The following is a 27,939-nucleotide window of genomic DNA, read 5'->3' on the forward strand; positions in this document are numbered from 1 at the left end:
TACTACATTTTTTTAGAAAAGAACACAGAAAAGGGTAAAAGGCAGAATAAAGGCATCATTTATGCCAGAAAAGAAAACGTCATTAGATGATGTTTATTCGAAAAGCGTCTCTGATAAACTCCCTAACGACTGCAACCACTGCCACTATTTATAACACTGCCATCTGCACTCTAGATTTCTCTTTAACTGTCTAGAGGTTTCTAATACACACGCCATCTGTGGTGTACTTTCTACAATGTTCTTTAACTGAATATTCGAAATCGAATACAGCGTTGCCAACTTACGATCAAATCAACTGAAAGCTTTTATTTAACAATGCCCACAGATATGTTACAGTTTTACAGCACTGTTATCTGAAAACATTATGCTACTTTTAAATCAGCCGTTAAAACCGTTATATTTGAATTCAAGTACAATTTCGTAACAATATACATAGACATTACGCAGATTGACCGATAATTGGTCATAGCTCCCCTATAAGGCCCATTTCAGAAAGAGACTTAACAGCGCCTTCTAGCGTGAGTTTTAGTTAAAAATAAATATCAAAAATGGATTCCCCGACCCCAAAAATAGTAAGATACCACAATTTTCCGGGATAATAAAAATAAATAGGCATTGTTTTATCAAATTTTGAATGATTTTTTCTTGTTAGCCAGCGTTCCAAAATCACTAACTTTAAATGCGTGTAAAAAAAATGTAGCTCTGAACTAAAAAAAAGCCTTGAGGGTTTTGTTATGGAAAACGTAAGCTTTCAGTGTTATTAAGTATTAGGGTATTCAATCGATTAACCGTTAATAGGTTAACCGATTAATTTTGGACGGTTAACTGTTCGAATAATTTGAAATTGCCGATTTTCAAATAACAAATAAACCGATTAATTTGTGTCGATTAACCGATTAACCGAAATTTTTTTTTGCACTTTAAATTTTTTTTGTATTTAATTTTCCATTTCAATTCAAATACAAATTTCAAATTAAAATTAGATATTTTTTGAACATCCAATAAACATGTTTAGTGAGTATATATAACAACTGACATATTTAATTTACATGTATTTGAAACTTTGTTTGTATTTACATGTATAGACGAAACTTTTTTTTTGAAATGTGTCTTTTATCATAACTGAACGAAACTATTAAATTAATCAATATCTAAAACAATCCAAAAAGGAATATTCTTGATTTCTCCAAAATATACAATCAGCGAGAGAGTTTTTTTCCAAGAAAAGTTTTATTAAATCTAAAGAAAAAAATCGTTTAAATTATATTCTTTTTATAAAAGATTATTTCAGAATATCTCACTAAAACTATAAAAAACTCACACATTGCTCCTTTGCTGCAACAACGTCATAATTCAAAAAAAGTCGTTTGGAGAAAAACATCTTTGAATATTTTATGACATTTTACTATTTCTTAAATAAATTTTCAACAAGTCATGCGATTTCAGAAATTTAAATAGGAGATTTTAATATCTTTCTAACCTGTATTTAACCCAAATTTTTACTTATCAAATATACGAGAAAACATGAATTTGTACAATGTTTACAACAACAAAACACCCTCACACAAAAAATAATTTATTATTTTGAAAACTGATAAAATTATATGAAAGATTATAGAACAGCGCATATTTTGTATTACTCAGTTCAATAAACACGGATTTTGAGTAATGATGTTGTTGCAGCAAATAGGCGATATGTTTACAAAAATGATCTCAGATACCTTATTTGCCATTTTTTATGTTTTTGTATACAAAATTCGTTGTTGTATTTTCAATTTGAAATGAAAATATAAATTATTCGGTTAATCGAATAATTTTAAATTAACCGATTAAATCTAAACCTCGATTAATTATTTGCTCGATTAACCGATTAAACCAGAAACCCGATTAATTGAATACCATATTAAGTATATAAATTGTTCAAATAGGAATTTCTATTATAAATTGCTGAATTAGATAAAAATGTTTGTACATTTGAAATAAAATATCATAGACTAACATAGACCCGAATCAGCTGTTTTTAGCAACATGGCGGAGGCAAACAAAAAAAATTTACGAAAAATTAACAAAAGAAAATGTATAATAAACCATGGTAGATTTAAAAGAGGGACAAACATATAAATTTATCTTTCTATATCTCGTCTCACACACTCATCGATTTTTACTACATTTTATTTTTTCTCTCGCCTTAATGGTGGAATTGAAAAAATGGTAAACAAAAAATGTAAACAAAACCATACGGTTCGATATTACTATTTTGACAGCTGTCAATGGTTTCTTATCTGGGTATCTGTGTAAAATATCTTCAGCGTAAACTAGTATTTCTATCAATTGTTATACCATCATATTTAGGTGGAGGGTATTTAAGATTCGGCACGGCCGAATATAGTACTCTTACTTGTTTTTTTTAAATATTTTTTTCGAAATATTGAAGAAAGAGCTATCTAAACTATATGGGATACATTTTGCTAAGAACAATAGGTAATAAGTTACATGGATAAGAAAAAACACCTGCTTGACCAAAATGTCAAATTTTGTGCCCCTCTAACTCAGAGAGTTTTCGACCGATATTGATGAAAAATTGTGTCTGAGTTACTATCCAATAGAACTAACCTTGGTCCCGATCGGAAGACATCGATTTCAAATGTTGGTTCACTTGACATGAAATGCCCCATACACCAAACGAAACAAAACAAAAAAAAAGAAAAAACAAAAACAAAATATACGTTTAGTTGCTTTTTTGTAAAAGCATGCAATAAATTGTCTTTTTTTTATGCAATTTTCAGAGGTTTTCTCGGATTTTTGCTCATATTTCCGTTATTTATGGGCGGATTTTGCTGATTTTAAATAGCAAACTTCTCGAAAGCATGTCTGACAGAATTATTGAATATTTGGATCCCGAAGATATCTGGGGTCTTCAGAAAATTGATTTCAACAAACAGACAGACGGAAATGGCTTAATCGACTCCGTTATATATAAGGAATCAGAATATATATACTTTATAGGGTCGGAAAATTATATTGTGGAAATTACAAACGGAATGACAAACTTATACATATATACTAGGGTATTCATTCGACTAATGATCGTTCGATTAATCGAATAATTTCTTACGAATAATTATTCGAACAATTTAAAAATGGCTATTTTCGAATAACGAATAATTCGAACAATTTTATGTAGAATAATCGAATAAAACGAATAAATGTTCATATATATTTAAATTTATTAAATTGTTAAATTTGAAATTAAATAATTTCAAATTTAAATAAGTAAAAATATGATTCACAAAAATTGTATTGTTTCTGAAATTCGACAAATAACTAACGACAAAAGGGACTTTCGATCACTGTAGATGAGTGTTCCGATAGCTCCTTCTATAAATATATAAATATTTCTGCAAGAAGTTTCAATTCTAAAACAAATCTTTCAAAATTTTTAACTTAGGACTTGATCCAATGAAAATAAAAGGTACGGTATAAAATATTTGTTATTTAGCTGGCGAAATATTACAAGAATCGCAATTAATAATCGAAATTTTAACTTAGATTAAAGTGGAGTTCAATGTAATGGAGAATGTGATTTTGAAACGGTCGCCGAAAGTGATATTGAGGATGACATTTATAATGATTACATTGAAATAGATGAAGGCCATGATCTTAAAATATATGTACCTATATAAGTAAGTGTTGCAAAATATTTAATAAATCGAATGATAAACACAAATATTGGAAACTAACGTTTTGTTGCAAGAAAAGCATGGAGGTCGTCTTATACATGATTTTGAACAACGTTGAAGATCTTTGTCTAACATGGTAATAAACTTTTTACGTATTTGTAAATGCGTCAATCATGCACTGCCTCACTTCAAATTAGCCACGTTCACTGACAATGATATCAAACTTTGGACAGATTCCCTTTATTGTGTAATACCCCAAGACCACGTTATTAAGCAAAGATTCGGCAACGTTGATAGAGCTTGATGTATAATACAATTTGTTATAAATAATTTAGAAATTGTGAATAATTAATTTACTAAAGAATTAGTTACTCAATTTAAAACCCGAATTAACGTTTATATTGTATTTGAATTCAGGATCATGTCCAACTAGCTCAAATTTATTAAAGCATAGCTCCAAAACGGAAACTAAAGGGTTTGATAGTCAATTGTTTTGTAGATTGTTCGGGAGTTAAACTGATCAGAATATTTCTGTTGCAAATTTAATGATGGACCTTGTCTTCGAATGTTTTTTAACATTATGAATACTTGAATTGTTAACTTTAATGTTATTTTTTGTTTTTCTTTAACAATAAAATATTAAAAAACCGACATCAAAACTTCATTCTTTACTTTTTTAAAAAAAATTAAATTATTCGAATAATTCGACTAATTTTAAACGTGTGATCGAATTATTCGAACAAGTTAAAATCTCTTATTCGAATTATTCGTTTTATTCGAACAAGAGAAAAATCGAATAATTCGAATACCCTAATATATACCCTTCTCAAGAAGGTGAAGGTGAATGCGCGCAAAATTGTGTTTCGTACCGATTAATTGCTAAAAAAAAATACAAAGTTTCTATCGAAGACCAAAAAAATAAAAATCTTTCATAATGTTTACAGAAGAGCAAACAAAATAAAAATCTTTTATAATGGTTATTAAAGACCTAAAAAAAATTAAAATCTTTTATAATGGCTATCAAAGACCAAAATAATTTTGGTCCTGAAACAATTATTTCAGGATTTTTTCCAATATTGGTTATAACATTTATGTCCCTGATTGTAATTATTTGTTTTTCTAAAAATTTTAATCAATTTCTGTACCAAAAACTTTACTTTTATTTTAATATAAAAAATGATGTCAAATGAATATCAGAAATACAGAATTATTAAATATTTTTCTAGCTCGAGTATGAAGGTGTAGATAGGGCCAACTTATTTTGGAAGCCTTTGAATATTTTAAATTAATGAAGCTTGAACAATAAAGTAAGGCATTCACCAAAGTCAACTTTGAAAAGTCGTAATATTTGAAGAGTGTGAAGCTCGTGCTAACAAAATAAAGAGTTAAACGTTAGTTGGGAATAAATTTAGCAGTGCAGAAACACATTAAGCTTTTAATACTAAATAATCATTCCCCATTTCTTTTTTAGATTTTTTGAAATAAAACAAATGAGTGCTTTTTTTTTGCTACATAATAAATTTGTTTTTTATTTGTTTTTCTTTATTTCATCATTTTTAATGCATTTTTTTGTTATTGTATTAATAATAATAATAATTAATTAATTATATAATTAATAATAATGAGAAACATAATTAGAAATTTATACTTTTGTTTTTGTATTTAATAATATTTGTTGTTGTTTATTTTTATTTAATTTATTTTTTTTGTAAATATGAAGGAAACATAACTATTTCTATTAAAAATAAACACTGATTATTGTAAAATATATAAAACTATATAAATTAAGTTGATTTTACATAAAAAATACGTTTGTCAATTAATTAAAACTACAAACAAATTACAGCGACATACAAGTTTCATTTTAGTTTCAGTTTTCAAAAATTTGCATTTATTTGAATTTATGTATTTGAATATTTCTTGTGTTTTTAATAATTTTACTTAAAAACTAATAACTTGACTTAAAAACTAAGGATGAATTTTTATATAAAAAAATTACAGAATTTGATATTGAGGTTTTTGAATTGAAAAAAAGTACAAAAAATTAAAAATTTAATTTACGAATAGAGAGAAATAGTAAACAGTGAGTGTTGGTTAGGTAGGGAGGAAAAGAGAGACAGAGAAAGGGTGTGTGTCAAAGATCTTTGTAAAAGTGTGTTTGTTAATTTTTTATAATTATTTTTTTACGTTTTTAAATTTGGTTTTTGCAAAAATTTAAAATTTCTAGCAATAAATTGTGGGTGAACTGTGTATTTCTGTGTGTGAGAGTCTGTCTGTAGGTGAGGATTTTCTTTTTAATATTTATTTTTTTGTTAAAAAAATGTTGTGTGTTTTTATGAGTTTTTACAAAAAATTACATAAGGGTTTTTATTTTCATTTAATTTGTTATATATGTATATAATTTTAATTTTAATTTAAGTTATAAGTTGGTTTATATATGTATATTTATAATATTTATTTTATTTTACTTGTATTTCTTTTTTCTTGTCTTTACTTATAAATGAATATTTATAAATTGTTGTCAATTTTTTTTTACATTACTTTTAATTTTGTATTTCTTTTTAAAAAAATTTACATTATTTTTTTTTTGTAAAAAGGTAGAGAAAGGATTGATTTTATTTTGGATTTTCTTTTGAAAGAAATTATTTAGATTTTATACCAGGATTTTAATAGCAAAAATATTTGCCTTGCTTTTATGTTAATTTTCTGTCTACAAATATGTTATTTTAAGACAATTCTTTTTTTTTAGTTTCTTTTTTTTAATTATTCAAATTATAAATATATCAATTGTTACTTCCTGTTGTTGTTATTGTTGTTTAAAAAAAAACTTCTTTAAAAATTGTATTTTTAATTAATTTGTTTTTATTTAACATGATGTTTGTTTGCTACAAAAAGTTACTACTAATTTAATATTTTCTTATTTATTTTTGGGTAGGGGTTTCCTCCTTTAAATATTGTTTTAAGATTTTTATTTTATTCATTTATCCATTTTGTTTTCAATACAAATATTGTTGTGCTTAATAATTAATATGTTTGCTGCAAACAATTTATTTTATTTGAAACTTTCCAATTATAATAACTTATATTGTTTTGTAAGAAATTTATTTTTGGTTTTTTATTCTTAAATAGTTTTTTTTTTGTTTTTATCTGTTTCTGCCGGGTGAAAATGTTTAATTTTAAATATTCATTTATATAAATATATTTATTTTTGTTTTTTGTTTATTTAAATGTATACTATTTTGAATACAATACAAATACAAAGTTGTTAGTTAAGCCATTCTTTTATAATGCTCTTAAAAATTATTTCTTTTAAAAATTGTTTATATGTTTTATTTATTTATTTATTTATTTATTTATTTATTTATTTATTTATTTATTTATTTATTTATTTATTTATTTATTTATTTATTTATTTATTTATTTATTTATTTATTTATTTATTTATTTATTTATTTATTTATTTATTTATTTATTTATTTATTTATTTATTTATTTATTTATTTATTTATTTATTTATTTATTTATTTATTTATTTATTTATTTATTTATTTATTTATTTATTTATTTATTTATTTATTTATTTATTTATTTATTTATTTATTTATTTATTTATTTATTTATTTATTTATTTATTTATTTATATATATATGCTTGTATATATAATATGTATAATGTTTATATAGTAATTAGTTATTGTAATTAATTATAATGTTTATATATAAATAGTATGTATAAGTATGTATGTATATATACTACATTTAATACAAGTAAATATTTATAATTTTATTCATTTAAGACAATTATTATGTTCAAGCTTTATTTCCATACCTTTCATTTTTTTTTTTTCATTTTTAAATTACACCCCGTATTTTAAAACAAAATATAGAATTTAAGGGATTTATAGTTTGTTCAAAGCGAACAGGTCTTATAAAATGTAATTTTAATTAAAGAATCAAAGCATTATTAGCATACTTAAAGGCTATATCAAGCACATGTTATTTCAAATGCTCAATAACCCTGAAAGTATGCAATAATACTACATATATTAGAGGCCAGTAAAAATCCATTATAGAATTTCAAAATCTCGCAATGAAAGCTAAAACGTAGCTTTCTGCTTAGCAGCATACTGAGGTCAAAGGTCACAGAAGTAACATGTGATTTGTCTTCGCCAATTTTCAACTGCTAAATCTTTATTTCACTAACGTTTTAGAATTCTTTAACAAATAATAAAAAAACCTATTAATATATTTTTCAATAATTGTGATGATATGATATATATTTGACTATAAATCCCTTAAATGTAGAAATCTCAGTGCAGTGTTGTCAGATTTGTGGATCAAATATTCCCTAAACAAGCCCACTAATTCATTTTAACTACAATTATAGAAGGCATTTAATACGATAACATAAATATCGTTTCATTAGGCTACTATTACAAAAAATTCCCCCTGACCAGAGTGTCCAAAAAACCGGAAAATTTCGAAAAAGTGTGTTTTTGAAAAAACCGGTTTTGAGTATTGTCTTTTAAAAACCGGTTAAACGGTTTCGGTTTTTGTCTTCAAAAAAAAACTGGTTAACCGGAATATATTAAATTTTTATTTAGCATTTTCGAATTTGTAAAGCTCTATCTTTATGCAATTATTTTATATCTTTTACGAAATATTGTCAAATGCTAATTTGACATATATTGACATATATAAAATAAATCAATATTTTTTAAAAATTGTATTAAAGTTTTTTATAAATATGTTTAAGCTTTAGAAAATATATTTCATTCAAACCGGTTAACCGTCTTACAAAAACCGGTTTGTCAAAAAACCTAAAATTTAAAAAAACCGAAACCGGTGGAGTTTACAAAGATGAAAAAACCGGTTTTACCGGACATTATGAAACTCTTAAGAGCCACAGGACTTATATTTGCATTTTCGGATATTGCCAAATTAAGAGCTTAACTTGAAGATTTAGTCATTTATATAACTTTTGAAAGAAATATTAAACAAGATTAATCAAGTAATTGCTCAAAGCAGTGTTAATGCTTGGTTTTTAAAATAGTTGAACAATATGAAGGTCATTTAAGTAGTTGTGAGAATTCTTAAATACCATAAGAATGTTACAACATCGGATCCATTCGAACCCATTAAATATTTTCGGCGCACAGCTATATTTTTGTATCAATCTTCGGGCATCTTCTTTAAGATGGAATAGGAGTAGGTTTCCCATACGGCATGGATTGTCAAGTTATTTGAAGAGTTGACAAGTTACAAGCTAACATTTGTCAAACGTTATGATTCTTAAATTTATTTCATATACATATATCCATAATATTCTCTATAGAAGTACTTTATTCTACTACAAAAAAAAATAATTGAAACCAAATCCTCTTTTGAAAAAATGGGGAAGAACTATCGGTTGCTTTTACTTGAAAGTATTAAACAAATCTGGACTTTTAACGCATCTGAAAACTTTAAGTCAAAGTTAACTAATTTTATAATTATACTAGTGGACCCGGCGAACTTCGCATCGCCCCAATTTTAAGCCTTCAGACAAACTTTAGAGTAATAATACAACATTTCGCATTTTCCGCAATTCTCCATGATTTACACTCAGAACTTTCTATTGTTTGATTTGGAAAGCCATTAAGGAATAATAATTTCAAAATTTCATAGGAGGGATTTTCAAAAATTTTCGTCCGTAAAAACCTTCTCCTCGAAAATACGAACAACTGACAAACAGAAATCGGCCCAGCCGTTCTCATTTTATGAATTACTATACATTTTTTCCAACCATTTTTATATACTATATAGATTCTAAGGAGTGAGATCGAAAAATTCTTAACACACGTTTTTCATTACATTTTTTAACCCAAGTATTATTTGAATTTTTTTTTGATCAAGTTACCTTTGAAAAACATGTCAGTTATTATGTGTAATGTCAATTATATTAATTTTTTTGTTAATCTGATTAAAATGAGTGACCAGAAAAAAGTGCGTACTGAAATTATTAAATATTTTCAACAAAACCCAACTTGGTCTTACAAAAAGTTGGCCAAGCATACAAAGGTCTGCCGTCAAACTGTTTCCAATGTTATTAAACAGTACCGGGAGAACTTGTCAGTTGATAGAAAACCTGGTTCAGGTAGAAGGAATGGTCCACATGATGTTTCTAAAGCCAAAAAAATAGAACGCATTTTCAAAAGAGCTCCCAACACATCCGGTAGGAAAGCAGCCCGGTTAGCTCAGTGCTCGGACTATTTGGTACGAAAAGTTAAAGCTAATGCAGGTTTAAAAACATACAAGGCTCAAAAAGTTCCTGACAGGAACGCTACTAAAAATTTAGAGGCCAAAAACAGAGCACGGAAATTGAAGTCAAGTTTTATAAAAAAATATTCTTGCTGCATAATGGATGACGAAACGTATGTTCTGGCAGATTTTTCGCAACTTCCAGGTCAAAAATTTTATGTTGCTGATGCTCGAGGGAATGTTGAAGAAAAGTTTAGGACCCAAAAGCAGACAAAATTTCCCAGAAAGTTCTTGGTATGGCAAGCAATATGCAGTTGCGGCAAAAGAAGCCACTCATTTGTTACAACGGGCTCTATAAATACCGAAATTTACATCAAGGAATGTTTACAAAAAAGGCTGCTTCCATTCATAAGACTTCATAATGTGTCCACTTATTTTTGGCCTGACTTGGCATCCTGTCACTATGGCAAACAAGCCCTTGAGTGGTACAAGAACAATAATGTGGTATTTGTACCAAGAGAGGCAAATCCTTCAAACTGCCCGGAGCTAAGGCCAGTGGAGAGATATTGGGCTCTTGTTAAAAGAGAATTGAAGAGTACAAAAAAGGTGTCCAAAAGTGTGGTAGATTTTAAACGGAGATGGACTACATGTTCGAGCAAAGTGACAGAAAGCACTATAAAAACGTTAATGGAAGGGTTTCCGAAAAAGGTTCAAAATTTCATCACTAGTGATTAAAACTATAAAAATAATTTTTTTTGTAAATTGTAATAATAATTTCAATCAAATAAAAAAAAAATTAAAGCTGTAAGTTTAGTGGTTTCTTTTTTATAAACATATATGTATGTTAAGAATTTTTCGATCTCACTCCTTAGTAGCAATAATTTGTATTGAAAACCGAGTAATGCCAGTTACTCGGTTTTCAATACTTTCTATAATCTATACAAATTGATTTTGTTTAGTTTTTCCAAATCAAGCATTATTTTTCTCAAATGTCGAGTTAGTTAAGTACTCTTACATGACAGCGTGAACTAGTCAAGCTTCAGAACTGGTTCCTAAAGTTCAAAGTAATGATGGTACTGATGCTTTAGAGAAAAGAGCGAAGCTCTAAAGCTTTTACAATTGAGACAATCACCCCTATTGCGAATTATGATTTCACATTCAATCATCAAAGTAGGTATGGGTTGATTAACAACTTGCGCGTCATTGTAATCATTTTTTAAGTGCAATCAGGCCCATTCATGGATGTTTCATGGGATAAAAAAAAATTATTGATGAATTGGTCATCCTTCTGCATGCCACACATCTGCAATATTGATATTGAGAAATTTGATTCAAATTATGTTTGGAAGAAATTGCCAATTCCTGTAGACCTTCGAGTTATTAATCCGCAAATCGATTCGGAAATGAAAATTTTAAAAGATTTAAAATCATTCTTATATCCATGGTAGGCGTTCATATTGTTCAGGTTACGATGATTTTCGTCAAACAACCCGAATGTGAACAAAAGAGCGTAAAAATACACACATTTCATGTAGTTGCTTGATGTTGTTGAGGATATTTTAATTTTTAACCCAAAAAGCACACAAATTAAATGCCTCTATTTGCCTACCAATGCTTTATACTATTTTAGCTTATTAGCTTAAAATGAATTACTTTCGCCGATTACGGACTGACCAACTGCAACACTACACGTACAAACACCATACATTTAAATTGTAAAATAAATAAATTACCAAAAAAAATTGAAAAAAAGAATAATAATATAAATGGTTGTGTTAGTCATTAAAATTATCAGTACCTTTTAGCTGTCACATCATAAACAAGTGACAGTGATATTAAAATTACAAAAACTTAATAATAATGTTGCATTTTAAAAGCCTCTTAGAAATTCAAAAATAAAAAATAACTTCCTTGAATTATTAGAAAATGTTAAAAAAAAAATAATAAATAATAAATAATTTTATACAATTTTACATTTGTTATGGTTTATTTTAATTGTTTAGTTTCTTTTTTTGTGCATTTTACCTAAATACTAACAGAAACAAATTTACAAATTTTATTTTATGTATTAAATTCGATTTTTCTTTTTGTTTATAAGGCCAAATTGAGTTTTAATTAAATAAAAACACCAAAATAAATAAAACTATTAAACTAAAGCAAAACTAGAAGAAGGAAAAAAGTCACGACACTTACTATTTCTTAAGATTGTACAAAAAATTTTACAAAATGTTTACAAAACTTCCTTTAAAAAATGTTGAAAAATTTACAAAAACTTTGTTCAGCATATTTTACAAAAAAGCATTATCATTTTCACAATGGTTTTCATTTAATTTTTTTTTTAATTTTTTGGTTTATACAAATATTTACTATTTTTTACAATTGGTGTTTCTTGTTTTTGCATTGAAAACTTCTTTAAAATTATATTTTAAATTGTGGAAATTTTCTCGTAACACAAAAACAAAACTTTTTTATTTATTTTTTAAAAATAACTATTTGGTCTATTAGTTTCATTTCTTTTTATTATTTTTACAGAAATTATACAACAAAAAAAATTTTAAATTTTTTTTAAACAATGTACAGAATTTTTTGTAAATAGTAGTTTTTTTTTTACAAATTTTAAGTAGTTATTTTAAAAAATTCTAAAAAGAAGCCTTCATTCTTTAATTTTCTGCTTTAGGATGAGAAAATGCAACAATTATTAAGTTTGTTTAAATAAATTAAAATTAAAATAAAAGTGAAACTATTTGTTATAATTAGTAATTGTTAATAAACAAAATTATATATAGAATTGTTAGTTGTTATAAAAAACATAAAAAGGTGGGCTGAAAATTGACTTCATAATTATTTGTTTCATATAATGAAAATATGTATATGAATGTAAAAACAAACTACAGTTTACACAATATTAAAAATAAAAAATTTTAAAGTTTACACAATATTTTTATTTTATTTCATTATAATTTCCCAGATGGCAAAATATGAATACCTAGTTGTAATAGATTTTTATAATCTCAATCATATAAGTTTTAATGTATAACAAGTTTTAAAGTCAATTCATATCGAAATCTTGTATTAATATTGCGATTCCTTTTTCATAATTTTCGATTTCACTTATATTTTATATAAAAGTACAACTTAATACATTTCCATTCTCTATATTTCACATTTTTCCAATTATATTTAAAAAATGTCTATATCAGAAATATAATCACCCCTATCGCGAATCAATATTTCACATGAAATATGTTCCCTTTTCCCATTTTTCGTTCATAAACTTTGTTCACGTGAAAAAATTCCCCATGTTGTGAAATTTTTAGATGAAATTTTGTAAACAATAGACAGCTGTTACGAACAAAATCAACTATTGTGAATGAAAAGTTCAGGGGAATATCACGATAGCAATTTTCCCTTCGAGGGAAATGGATATTTCATGGGAACATAAATTTCACATGTTTTTCACGATAGGGGTGAATGTTAACTTAAGTTTTGCAGGTATGGTTCCAAATGAAGGTAAAAGTCGCCATTGTCTCAAAAGTTCATTCCTATTGAAAGTGAAATTAATTTCGCATATTTTTTATGCAAAAAGAATTCAATAAAGGGTATATATAAGCTTGTCATTCCGTTTGTAATTTCCACAATATAATTGTTCGACCCGTTCGTCTGTTGAAATCAATTTTCTGAAGACCCCAGATATCTTCGGGACCCAAATCTTCAATAATTCTGTCAGACATACTTTCGATAAGTTTCCCATTTAAAATCAGCAAAATCGGTCCACAAATGGTTGAGATATGAGGAAAAAACCAAGACAACCTCGATTTTTGACCTATATCTATATCCTATACAATGTGTCAAAATCGGAAAAAATATTTTTTAACCCGATTTTTTTTCACCAAAAAAAATGAAAAAATAAATTTTGTTTACCTAAAAATATTTAAATTTGTATTTTGAAGTATAATTTGGTGAAGGGTATATGTATATAAGATTCGGCACAGCCGAATATAGCTCTCTTATTTGTTCTATGTGGAATTGATTCTTGATTGTATATTTTTTGTTTTTCTCTATATTTTAAATTTCTTTATTAACAAGTAAGAGTGCTATATTCGGCTGTGCTGAATCTTATATACCTTTCACCAAAGTATACTTTAAGATAAATAAAAAACTATTATATTTGAAAAAAAATGTTGGTGGAAAATAAAATTGGTGAAAAAATCGATGTATTCGTGGTTTTTTGTTATATGTCAAAAATTTGTGAGTCGATTTTCTCGATTTAAATAGCAACCTATGTCGGACTGTAGCGTATATATTAATGTATCAATCATATCTGAAAGTTGTTTGGGGGCTTTGGAAAGTTGATTTCAACAGGCAGATGGGCATGGCTATATCAGTTGTGCTAACAATAACGATCCAAAATATATAAATGTAGAAATTTACAAACGAATTGACAAACTTAGGTCATATATGTATAAGTTTGTAACTCATGGTGAAGGGTATAAAAACAAGGTATTAGTTGTTTTCATGTGCGAAACTTTACAAAATTAATAGTAGCATTTTGCATAGAAAAATTGTTCATATAAATTGCAACTGTTATTCATACAAAATTCTTACATTTCAAAAGATTTCATTTTATAACTTCAGGTCCTAAAATTTAAATAAACATTCCAATGCGAACGGAATCCAAAACAGTAAACAGTTCCTCTTCCGAAAAATACTTGACCATTGAAGTACTTTCTTTTCTAAATAAAATGTATAATCATGCAAGATCGAACGATTTTCTACCCCGATTCTGAATCTAGTTATTTATTTGCAAGTTTTTACTAGTTTTACTGTTTTCTTTTTTCAAATTTCTGAAAAGCCTGTTTCACGAATGAAAGATTTCGAAAAGGTTAGATGAATTTCGAACGATTTAAAAGAATTTGTTAAACATTTGTCCTGTTACCGAATCCGAGTAACGTTATCGTTTTAAAACGAATATATAGTTTGGTGATCTGTAAATCGTATCCACATGATTTATTCGTTTTACTTTTGAGTAGACAAACCTATTGAAACAGGTACAAACGAGGTTGTCTAGAATCCAATCATTGTCGGAATAGATTTTGAAAACGACAGAAAAAATACATTGGTCGCGTGAAATCGAAAGTTATCGGTTTTATATTGGACCTAGAATCAAATTCTTTATCGATTAAACAAAATATAGGTTGTATTTAATCATAAGTCAAATGTATCTTTTTGTAGTTTTCCAAGCCGATTCCTACAATCACCCTTATCGTGGTTGGCGTAAACGTCTTACGCCTACGACAGTTTCGTACTAGATTAAAGAACAAGTTTACATTTTATCTTTAATCTAGTACGAAACGTCGTAGGCGTATGACGTTTACGCCAACCACGATAAGGGTGAATGATTTGATTCTATGACAACCCCGAAAATCGAGAGATTTGCAGAGCATCAATTTGTCATCTATTCGTTTTTGAAAATTTCTCGTTTGAAATCACTCGATAAACAATCCCCAATGTGTGACGAATAATTTAAACGAATTTAGTCAAAAATTAATTAAAAAGTACCAAAATGTAATGAAAACAATAAAAACATCTCATCCTTTTTCAATTTCAAAATGAAATCGTTGACTTAATAGAAAAGGGCATTAATTTTTTTTATTTATTCCGCTATTGTCAAAAATATCGTTTGGAATTAGTTTTGTCAAGCCTTCGAAATTTAAAATTTTAATTTCACTTCTAATGGAATTACGGAATAACCTCTCTGTACTCGTCTTCTATGGGATGCACGTGATTGGACTATATTTGCCTATTTGTGACTAGTGTTCCAATATGGAGAAAATGGTACGACATCTCCTCAATCATGCTATTGTTTAAATTCTGATTTTATTGTATAGATTTTCTGTTCTACTCGATAGCTAAGATACAATCGAAATTTATTTCGATTACGAATGCTAGAATTAGGCCCCAGGTTTCGTATTACCACAATGGTGGTCTCGTTAAATTACTAATAATTAGTAAATACTATTTTAACGCTGTGTTCATAAGAGGCCTGTCACACATTTCGTTCGGAATGGTTTCAATTCGTATTAATTATTCTGTTAGATTTTGTCGATTTCCAAAAGAGTTAATCGGGGTTGTCATAGAATCGAATAGTTGTCGGAATCGGTTTTGAAAAAGACAGAAAAAGTACATTGGTCGCGTGAAATCGAAAGTTATCGGTTTTATATTGGATCTAGAATTAAATTCTTTATCGATTAAACAAAAAATTAGGTTGTATATAATCATAAGTCAAATGTATATTTTTGTCGTTTTTCCAAACCGATTCCGATAATGATTGGATTCTATGACAACCCCGAATAGTTCTGTATTGATAACAATTTGAGAAAAACAAATAATTACAAACTAATATCATTTCCACTTAGAAAAATGATCATACATATATAAAATTTTATCAGGCATGTTGCACATTCCGTTTGGAATGGAAGATACTAGATAAGATAGATTTCTTCAAATTTAAATTTTTAATCATGCTTCAATTTTAATTAACAATATTTTTTAAATTCTCTGAAGAACCTAAATACGGAATTAATTTAATTTTCGATCATAATGAAATGCTGTGACTAGGTATTTTTCAAATAACTGGTTGAATATAAAAACATTTTTCGAATGATTTAAAATTGTATTAGCAAAAGCAACTAATTTTGAAATGAGTGAATAAAAACTATTTTTTTTTTTGCAAATTATTTAAATTTTTCTCTACACCACCAATAGTGAAAATGAACACGAAATCGTATTCATAAACAAATAACGAAATTTTGAAATAAGAAAAGCCAAAAGAAATATTGTACGTTTAATTTTCTGTTTAATTTTGTGTAAAATAATTTATAATAATTAATCAATTTGAATTTACAAACAATATTTTCATTATAATAAAACGGCGATTTACAAAATATTTCTTTTTTAAATTGTTACATTTATAATTAATTAATAATACAATTATTATTTATTTATAAGTAGGTAGATACATGTAAAGTTAAAATATAATTAAAAAAACATGAAATAAAAAAAGCGAAAAACTTTTTCAGTTAAATTTTTCATACAATCATTATATAATCAATCATCAAAACTTTATTACAATAAAAATTACAAATATTAATTCTGTTAAGCTTAAAACTAAAAACATTAAAACATGAGTAGTAATTTAGTACATATTTTCAAAATTAAATCAACTAAAACTAGGTATGTAGCATAGCATATTTAAGGTTAAAATAAATTAACAGTGACTTATACATTCATTAAACAAACAAAAAAAAAATAATAATTAAAATATAATATGTAATTAAATAAAAGCGAGGACTTTTTGTAGTTTGTAATATAGTTAGAGTAACAGGAGTAAAGGAGTAGAAGTATGAACAGAAATTTATAGTATACATGAAAACAAAATTACAATTTTACAAAACAGACTTCTTCATCTTCTAGATCATTCATTTCACTTTTCGTTTTTTTTTTCTTTTTTTTAACAAAATTTATTTGAGGTCTATATGATTTTTACAAAAAATATTACATGAACAAAATATTAACATGGGTTTTTTCTAATTACAGATTTACACAGGATTTTACAGAAACATTATTGTTTTTTTTTTTTTTAAATTAACAAATAAAATGTACAGGGTTTTGGTACTAAAATTATTTTAAAAAGATAGGTAAAGTTTTTTTTTCTTAAATTGAAGCTTAAATTGTAAATAAATATAAGGGGCCTGGGCAGGGGGGAAAGAGTAGTGTGATGATGACATTTTAAGAAAAAACATTACATGGTTGTTTCAAAAAAGTTAAACAGTTATTTGAGGGATATATGTTATCAAAAAGAGGGAGTTTTAAGGATATTTTAACAAGTATTAACAAACGTTACAAAGTTTTAAATCATTTGCAAATCAGAAAGAATTCATTCTGCTGTTGTAATTTAATTTTTTGTTACGAAATTTGTTAAAACATCCTTTTTATTAAACGTATAGTCACATATTCGATCTTTGTTATTTTCTTAAATTTTTAGAGGGGGATCTTTTTCACTTGTTTCTTATCTTAAATTCTTATCATTTTATTGTTATGCTGTGTTGTTGTTGTTTTTAGTTGTTTTAATAAAAATTCGCTTAAGAGCTTATCATGGTTTAATTCTTTTAAAAATTCTAATTCTACATTTTGTTTGTTTTACTAAAATTTATCAGATTATTTATAAGAGATTATATTTTTATAATAATTATTTATATATTTATATAGTGTTATGATATCAATGTGTAATTTGTATTTTGTTTTTCAATCTTTTTTTTTTTTTTTGTATATAAATGAGTGTTTTGCATAGTTTTTTCTTGTTATATGTGTATATAGTTAATGTATGAATATGAAAATGTGTGTATAAAAATTTGAAATTTTAAAACAGCTCAATTAAATTTTTTTTCTTTAAAATAATTTCGTTAGTTTTACGATAAAATTGCAGATTTTGTGTAAGCTTCTAGCCATGAATTTGGTGGATTAAGAAACTTGTTTCGAGAATTTCGTATTGCGAATAAAAAATTTTGAAATTTCTAAAAATGTATTAAACAATATAATTGCAATTTTTTGATTAAATTTCGAGATTTGCATTGTCTTATAAAAAAACAATATTATTTTTATGAAGCTTATAGGAAGGAAATACGATTTCGAAAAATTATCGATATATCTACGAATTCCTATTTCAAATATATTCGAATCATGTTTCAATATACATCGTTTACAAACTTTGAAAAATGTGCATAAATTTTTTTGTATAGTGTAACGGCATTTTTGATTTAAGTTAAAACAGTTTTGTTCTTTCATGTTTCTGACATGTATGTAATTCGAAAATAACTGGTCAGTTTATAGATCTTAAGACCACTGAGAAGTTTAAAGCAAAAGGATTTTGTGAAATCGTTTGGTACAGAGCATTTATAAATTTGAAATTGGAAAATCATGATTCGAATATCTGCATATCGGGGCCAATTGTATGCAATTTTATCTTTAACACTAACAAAATTGTCTGTCTTTAGGCTGATTTATTGTTTCATATCAAAATATATTATATTCTTTATGATGCGTGTATGCATTTATGTTGATTTTTGTTTCACATCAATCACACCGTTTGCATTATTTTAATCAAACTCTTTGTTATAGTTAATTTACGTTAAAAAAGTTTAACTCTATGTTAAAATGACTCTTTTTTGTTTCGTTCCATTAAATGTTTTTCTTCTTATAAAGTTTGGTTTTATTTACAAAAAAGTTTACATATATGATTATTGTTTTGCTTTTTTCTTCATTACTCATTTTGAAACATTACAAATTTTACATTGAACATATTTTGTTGAATAGTTTTGGTTTTTGTTTTTTTTTTTCCTTAAAATTAGTATAGTACGAGAAGGGGGGGGGGCAAAAAATAAAATCTACATTTACACTTACAAATTATAAACAAAATAATAATAATAATAAAAGTTTTACAATCAATCAGTTTTCTTAAAAGCAAAAAAACGAAAAACTTGTGTTACTAAAAGTTTCTTAACTAACAATTTAGGAATTATTTCTTTCTTTCTGTTTTCCTCAAAAACAATTATTAATTACAGTATTTACTCAAAATCTAAAACGAGTTTCAAAATATATTTTCTTAATTTATTTTTTCTAGCAAGTGGCAGATCAAAGCGATAGTTTAAGTGGTATTTTTTTAAACATAAAGTAATGTGTGTTTGTAATAAAATTTAAAATCTCTAAAGGATTTTTGAAGAGTTTTAAATTTGAAACGAATGTTTGTCTAACAACAAAACTATTTGTGTATCGACATTTTAAAATATTTCGATTACTCCAGAAACATGTTGCAGTATTCTGAAATGGGTTTAATTTTATAAAAAAAATGTTTTCTCGATTAACTCTTCAAATCATTTCTTTTGGCTGGCAAAAAGCTTTAGTTTACTTGAAAATATTTAATAAAAAAAATCGTTAATAACTCTTCGAAACATGCTTTTCTTGTGTTGTTTGCTTTTAGTCTAAAAATAACAATAGTATGTATGTGTGTTATGTATTTATAGTATTTAATTATAATAAAAATTACCACTAAACTTAAACAAATTGTGTGTGTTCTCTTGGGTTGATTTCTCTTCTGTTTCTTCATTTTAACAAATATCATTTCAATATTGAATATGATCATCTTCAAAATGTAATTCTTAATCATCTTTAAAAAAATGTTTACATATTTTTTATACAATTAGAGGTTTTTCTCTTGTTGTTGGATTTTTTTGTTTTAAATCAATTGTTTTTTTTATAAATCATTTTAAAATCGTAAGTTTTTTTGTTTCTTTTAATCCTTAAAGCGTTGGCTTTTTTCATATTTATATAAATTTGAAGTTTTTTTTCTTCTTTAACTCAATATTACGAGTTTTTGATTTGTTTAATATTATCTAAGTGGTTTTTGCTTCAAAAATGTTGGTTGTTGTCTTAAAGTCTAACATTATTTATGTTTATCAAACGTTGCTCTTAACTAAAGTCTTAAAATAACCGAAAGAAAATTTAGATGTTATTTTCAAGAGTAAGAAAAAATTCAGCTTACAAAACCCCATTTGTGGTGGGTGGACCGATGGGTCCCAAATTTGTGCTAGTCACTACAGATGCCAATGAATTATTGACATTTCCACCACTGGTATCCATTGGTGTGCTTACACTAATGCCATTTTCTAATGACTGCTGCTGCTGGCTGACAGTAGGTGTAACTGCTGTAGCAGTGGCTGTATTTGAAGCTGTTGTTATGGCAGCTGCTGTTGTTATGGTATTAACAGCTGATACTGTTAGTCCAGCTGAGGTAATAACTGATGAGGCAATAATTCCTACTCCTACACCCACAACGCCGGTTGTGCTTGTGGCTGTTGTTGTGATGGGATTAGAGGTCTTCATGAAATACTTTTCCAATTTGGCATTTATATGTTTGCCGTAGGTGTATTTGCGTAGCGCCGCCATATGGGGGCGTATTTTGTTCATAAGTTTCTTTAGTTGTGTTGGTTCCGAGACATCGATCATTTTTTGTACCACATAGTTGGCATATTGATCTTTCATCATAACGTGTAAGGCACTGAAAAAGAAGGCAGATAATGCAAATTTAATAAAGAGTTAATTATTTATTGTCCTCAGGTATGGAAAACTTAAAACGATCATACTTTTTTTATACTATTTTATATTCAATAGTGTAGTGGTTCAAGTTCTCAGACTCAGAATGATTTATTGTATACAATCAAGTCCTGTGCTAAAACAACATTATTTTTAATAGAACATTTTGTGTACAATAGTTTTTTAACAGAGAGTTTTGTGTGTAACAATATTTATTTTCTATAAGAAAATTTTGTGCATGCCCAGTATGCAAAGATTCGAGTCCGCTCTTTTCATTGAACTTATTTCGAATTAAAATTGAAAATATGTATTTATTATAATGCTCTATCCAATAACCATGTTTAGTATATCATATTTTAATATTTTATGAAAAAGAAGAATACTTTTCGATATAACATTTTACTTTTTCACAAATTGCAAAAAGAGTTATAAATTAAAAATTCATACAATTCTTTTGTCAATTTGTAAAAATATTCAATAACATATTCCTAAAAAATATAGTTTAACACGAAAAAGATCGTATACGTCTTATATTAATCGAAATCGAATAATTATAGAATATTTTTAATATCGAAAAAGTTATAATATTACGATACAAATTAGAATCAGAATAATAACTACTTTCCTATGCATTCTAAGCATGGGTGAATTCCAGAACGTCTGTACACAATGCAACCACTGTTGCCAGATAATTTTGGTATAAAATCGTCAAAATTGGACTAAAAAATCGTCAAAATCCGCAAAATATTTTTGAAATCGTCAAAAAAATCGGAAAAAATAAAATGACCTACTTTTTTGTGAAATTTGTTAGTTTTTTTTTTTAGAAAAAAACTAACAATCCAATAAAGAATTCACATATTTAAACAATTAATGTTGTAAAATAGGTTTATATAATAAGAATTATTTAATATTAGCATACAAAAATTAAATATTTGTATACTCTTCACCGTGAGTGGTAAGGACATATATAAGTTTATAATTCAGTTTGTATTTTTCATATTTCCACAAAAAGTCACGACTTTCCTACATATGTATATCTCGAATACTAAGTCATGTACATAAACAATTCATATATCATATGAAAGGGATTTCAAAGACATTCCAAAGACTTATGCGATATTCCAACCAACTATATGTCAATTTCGAAAAAATCAAGTATCAGGATTTATTAATTTTAATTTATATTTTTTAATTTATTATTATACTAAGGTTTACAGACATCCTTCAAGTAACTGTTTGTATAAAAATAAAAATTTAACAATTTTTTTTCCAAAATCTAACAAACATTTTTCATTTTGATTCATTAAATTATAAAAAGAAACACGAAAGGAAAACAATTTTAAATTTTTTGTATGAAAATAACTCTGTTCTGCTCTTAAATAATTTATGAGTATTTTTCATATAAAAATTTGAAAATTGTTTTCCTATCGTGTTTCTGAACCAGACCCTAAAACTATATTATTTTCCATTCCTGATTGTCGCTTCAAAAGTTTACTTACTTATCATTAAATGTGCAGACTTCATCAATAAGTGCTGTACGCTCAGATCGTGTGGCGTGTGTAACACATTTTTCAACAACATTGGAAGCAAATTTGTGTTGTGATAAAACCAATACTTTGCCTCGTACACTATTAATTAAAATTGATTTATCCTCAGGTTTGCCGTGTTCTACAAAAAAAAAACAACACAACAATAATAAACATATGTATATAAATATTATGAAACAAAAATACGCAACAATTCAACTTACCCAATACATGTTGTATAACATAATTGCCATATTGATCCTGTATCAATTGTTCTGTATGCTCGTGTAATTCATCCAATATGGGCTGTGTCTGCTCTGCAGTGCAATGCTCCAAAATACGTTGTATAACACGACAACCGTAGGGGTGGGTGCTCAACGAATACACCTGACTCTTGAAGGCATTTATGATGAACTGCAATGCTGAGGGATCAACGCATTCAATGCATTTCTGTACAACATGATTGCCATTCTGATCTTTAACACATTTCAAAACGTTGCCATCCAATTCACGTACAATTTCCTGCTGCTGTTCGGGTGAAATACTTTCCAAGGCTTTTTGTATGACCCGGCAGCCGTACATTTGTAGGGCTAGCTGCAGTACATGACCCTTGACCTGCATACCCAATGTGTTTTTCTGTTCGGGAGTGCCAAACTCAAAGAACTTCTGTATGACATAGTTGCCAAAGACATCAGTCATGAGGCTGTAGGCAGCACCCAAGATTTCATTAAAGACCATCTGCTTTTCAGCGGCTGTAGCACGTTCCAGTTTTTGCTGAATAAAACGTGAGCCATGTTGATCTTGAGAAAACTCGACTATATGATTGGCCAAGTCGCGCAACTGGAGATTGGGATAACGTTGGTTGCGGAAATCTTCCAAAAGACGCGAACGACCCGGTTGTGGAGCGCCACCAGCAGCGGCGGCTGCTGCTGCAGCTGCTGCGGCGGCCGCACCCACACCACCAACACCGGCTGCCACTGATTGTCTTGAAGCAGCCGCAGCGGCGGCGGCAGCTGCAGCAGCAGCGGCTGGTGTCGTACCTGGTATAGCCAAGTGCTTAGAGAATAATGAACTATTTGAGCCAAACATATTGTTGGCCGCAGCAGCAACAGCCGCCGCCTGGGCAGCAGCTGCCGCCGGTGGCAAACCCACAGCCATTTGTTGACGATATTTGGATTCAGCTCCTGGAGCACGATTGTTTATTAGGCACGATTGTGGTGGCGGAGGTGGTGTAATGGCAGCTCCGAGGGGACTGGCTGAAGCTGTTGCTCCTAAAGCACCATATGTATTGGTCACTGCACCCGGCCATTTACCCCTAGCAGCGGCAGCAGCTGCTGCTGCGGCGGCTGCTTGTGCCACTGTGGTCGAAACCGCATTGGCGGCAGCAGCATTACTGTTGGTATAATCCATCGCTGAAGGACTAAAGGCAGAAGTGGTGCGATCAAACGAATCTCGTCTTCCGGTCAACGATGATGTATTCAAAGCAAGACCTACAAGGGGAAAAGAGGGTAAAGAGACAAATAAAGGTTATTTAGTATTTGTTAAAACAACTTATGTATAAAATTATTAACATAAAGTTAAGAATTGTAAAATAGAGCATTTAATTTTAGTTTAAATGTAATTTTGAATGTACTTCATACTATTTACAGTTTGAAATTATTTTTAATTAGTTGTTTTGAAGGTTATCAAAGGCTAGACGTTAATTGCGAGTGACTCATAAAACCTAACTTATTTGTTTTGCACCTAGTACTTTCATAAGTTATGTGAACAATTCAAAGAATGCATTTACGCGTAACTTTTGCAATTGCGAAGTTTAGTATAAAGTGCCAACAATGCAAAATTTCACAGCAATCTAATAACATAATACATCCAAAAAACTTTCGCATTTAAAAATGATCTTCGTAAATATTCTATCATTTTTTTTTTCAAAAGCTCCTTAGGTATGTCTGTTAATGGTTATTAAATAAATAACGAAGCATATGGTATAGATCGAAGTCATTCGTGTATTTTTTCTTATACAAAAATTACAGCATACTTTTGAAAGATCAAACATAGACATACATATATAAAAAAGCATACTTTTAATAATTAATAAATTTGTATAACTCGAAAATTTATATTTTTTTATTAGAAATCATACACTTTTATGGACTAAAGAACCAATTTAATTTTATGATTTCTAAAAAAATTTAATTTAATAATTTCCTATCAGTCTAAGATAAATCCAAAGGCATACAGACAGCTACATTTGAAAAGCATACAAACAAAAACCAAACAAAGTTTAAATTGCATTTGAGTCTTTTGGGTTTAAACGCACACCAACCCTAAGCCAAACTCAGGTGCACACATACATAGTACATGTACACACTAATACACTCATTCATTGTCATACAATACATTTAAGGTACGAGACAACCGGAAAACAAACATTGTTAGAGTAGCGGTGTGGTAAGAATAGTAAAAATCCAATGCACCTGTGAACGGTCACGTTTAAAGAATTTTTATTTTTATATAAAAAAGATTTTAAAACATATATATACACACACACGTACAAAACTCTCACTCAAACACTAACAAATAAATATTTTACTATACGAAAATAGAGAGGGACCGGAGAAGTTACGATTTTAATGCAGTTGTAATGTGACTACATACATAAAGGTGGCCTATAGAAGATGTCAAATGCTGAAAATAAAAATGGGAAGTAGTACAGAGTTTATTTAAGTAGTATTAGCGTACAATTTGTTTAACAACCACGTATTATAATCAAAGGAAAGTAAAATTTAATGTTCTTTCATTCCTTACAATGAAAACTTGAACACACCAGCAACAAATTTATGTTCGAACGTCCGTATGTGGGAAGTATAATGGTAAGTTTTTTTGTGTTCTTTTAAAAAAATAAAAATAATAAAATTTGGTTGACAGGGAGAAGAAAAGTAGTTTAGCAACCAAAATAGAATAAAAAAACTAAAGATAAGCTACTTAATTGACATAAGGTTAAGTAACACAAGAGCCAGGAAGAAGAGAATGGGAGTTAGGGTAAATTAAATTCACTTTTTTAAAAACTTAATTAAGAAGAGAAAACTAGACTTAAAATAGAATAGAGATAAAAGGAAAGAAATGTTTATTGTATATTAGGTAAATAAATATTATTTTTTAATCTAAAGCTTAGTACTCTGTTCATATTTGCAAAAAATAATGGTTGTTTCGTACGAAAAATTTTATATACAACAAATGATCAGCTGTTGGTTTTAATTTCGTGAAAGAAAGAATTGTTGCTTATGTTATTTCGTGTGGTAAAATAAGGTTGACAGATGTATTTCACATGTTTTTAACAAAAAGAACAGAGTACTGCTTTTGCGAAATTATTTCGCAAATATTTTATATGTAGTTTGACAGCATTTCGCACGAAATTTTGAACATAGTACTTAGCTTAAGGGAAGACTTACACTTTTTTGGGCTCCTATAAATATGCAACATTTTTATATTACAAATTTTCAGAATCTCACAAAATGATTTTTGAAACTGTTACACAAATTTTCAAACCCTCACAATATGCATTATTTTTAAGTTTTAAAATTTGTTTAAAAATTACTATAAAAATACGAACAAATTTGTAGGTTCCACTAGTTAAGTATAAATTTGTGAATCCCTAATCCATAGATCTATTTTATTTTTAAAAGCTTTTATTTAACTATCAATATTAGTTTGTTTATATGTTTGTTTGCAAAATTATCTGTTAAAATTATCTTTAGATCACAACATGTTTAAGCAGCATAATCTATAAATTATAAGGATTATTAAAAAATTTATAGTTTTATTTGAGGCCAATTTCTTACACTTTCCAATTTCGAATACTCTAAAAATATGAAAATAACTTTAAAATAAATTAAACAGTGACAAGCACAGCATCAGGAAAATATTGCGATATGCTTTTATATCATATAAATTGTATAATGTTAGAAATAGTTTGAATTAATTTCAAGTTTATTTTCACATTTTTAAAGCAATTAAATAAAAGCCACCTAAAATATGATTTAATTTATCTTATAACATATTGCTGCTCCTAAATGACTGCTTTACTATTTTTGTTATTCATTACCATCCCATTAAAACTTTAAAATAACCAGCTGTAAAGTTTTCGGCATATTAAATTAGCTACCTCATAAAAGTATACTTTAATTTATTATAATTTAATGTAATTCAACATTAATAGTTCGGTTATTATTATTTGTTTTTCTTTTCATCGTTTACAAATCATTTTCACGGCAATTTATGACAAGAACACAAACAAAATACTTTATTATTATTAGCAAAAACGAAAAATATAAAAAAACACTGCAACAATGCCACCAACATATGCATAAACAAAACAATTACTGTTAACAATTACCCATGCATGGTAAACAAAACTAAATATATGTTTAGATTCTACCAACAAAATATATGTATGTATGTATAATATGAATTACAATAACAACAATAATGGTTACAGCAGCAATTGTAGCAACAATAATTTAACACACACAGACAGACAGGCAGCATGTGCATAAAGTGAACGCGTTGCATTTGGATCTGTATAAAATATAATCAAATTTATAACAATTTAAAATGAAATTTCCGTTACGTTTTTAACCCATTTAGGCGAGAAAATTAGCCATTTTTAATTTAGTTAAAAAGAAAAACATATTTATTGGGATAATGGCATTAATTTAACGGCAGTCGGCTTAGGCTGTGCTTATATTCCACAAATGATTTCAGATTAATGCAAGAGTAAGAAAATTACGTGGGGCACAGACAAATAACATGAACAAAGTTTTAACGGCTCTTATAGGATTAAGTTAACTCACTTTTTTGCAATTTTTTTTTTTAAAACAAACACGTGAATATGTTTTTACTTTTTGGTATTTTTTACATAAAAAATTGGATATAAAAGCTGCTATAATCACATCCATACAAACACGCAACGTGACTTTTAACACATACAGAGACATTGTACCTGCTTACACACTATCGCACGCGAACAAAAATATTAATACCCAGCAGTTCTAGGAGACAGTACCGAACTAGTGATTTTACCCATCATTTAGGGTGGGAGCTAGTTACTTCAATAGCCACGTGACTAGTCATTTTAACACGGGCATGTCCTAGGCAGGGGGTCAATTGTCTCTTTTTGATTACAATGGGACTGTCTAATAGCTGGTCCAAAGTAGGCAACGCATTGGATTCACAAACTGGTTACATAGCGTCAGTTACCTTGCTAGCTTTGTAACTGGTTACTTGATCAGTTACTTGACTAGTTATTTTAACACATGCATGTCCTAAGCAGGGGGTCAATTGACCCTT

At 27.6% G+C, this 27,939-nt stretch overlaps 1 protein-coding gene across 11 annotated transcripts in view; it reads right to left on the bottom strand.

Moving 5' to 3' along the window:
• Window positions 1–16,734: 16,734 nt before the first annotated feature.
• pum (pumilio) overlaps window positions 16,735–27,939 on the bottom strand; it is a 560,122-nt gene continuing 548,917 nt past the window's right edge. For all 11 annotated transcript variants that reach the window (XM_065514262.1, XM_065514286.1, XM_065514270.1 and 8 more), the window contains 3 exons: window positions 22,818–24,083; window positions 22,567–22,735; window positions 16,735–21,032 (listed from right to left, as the gene is read on the bottom strand). In XM_065514262.1, coding sequence (XP_065370334.1) covers window positions 20,513–21,032; window positions 22,567–22,735; window positions 22,818–24,083 — 1,955 coding nt within the window. In that variant the 3' untranslated portion in view covers window positions 16,735–20,512. The remainder of the gene's footprint in view (window positions 21,033–22,566; window positions 22,736–22,817; window positions 24,084–27,939) is intronic.

This window comes from Calliphora vicina, chromosome 1 (genome assembly GCF_958450345.1).
Source record: "Calliphora vicina chromosome 1, idCalVici1.1, whole genome shotgun sequence".
In the NCBI taxonomy this organism is placed as follows: Eukaryota; Metazoa; Arthropoda; class Insecta; order Diptera; family Calliphoridae; genus Calliphora; species Calliphora vicina.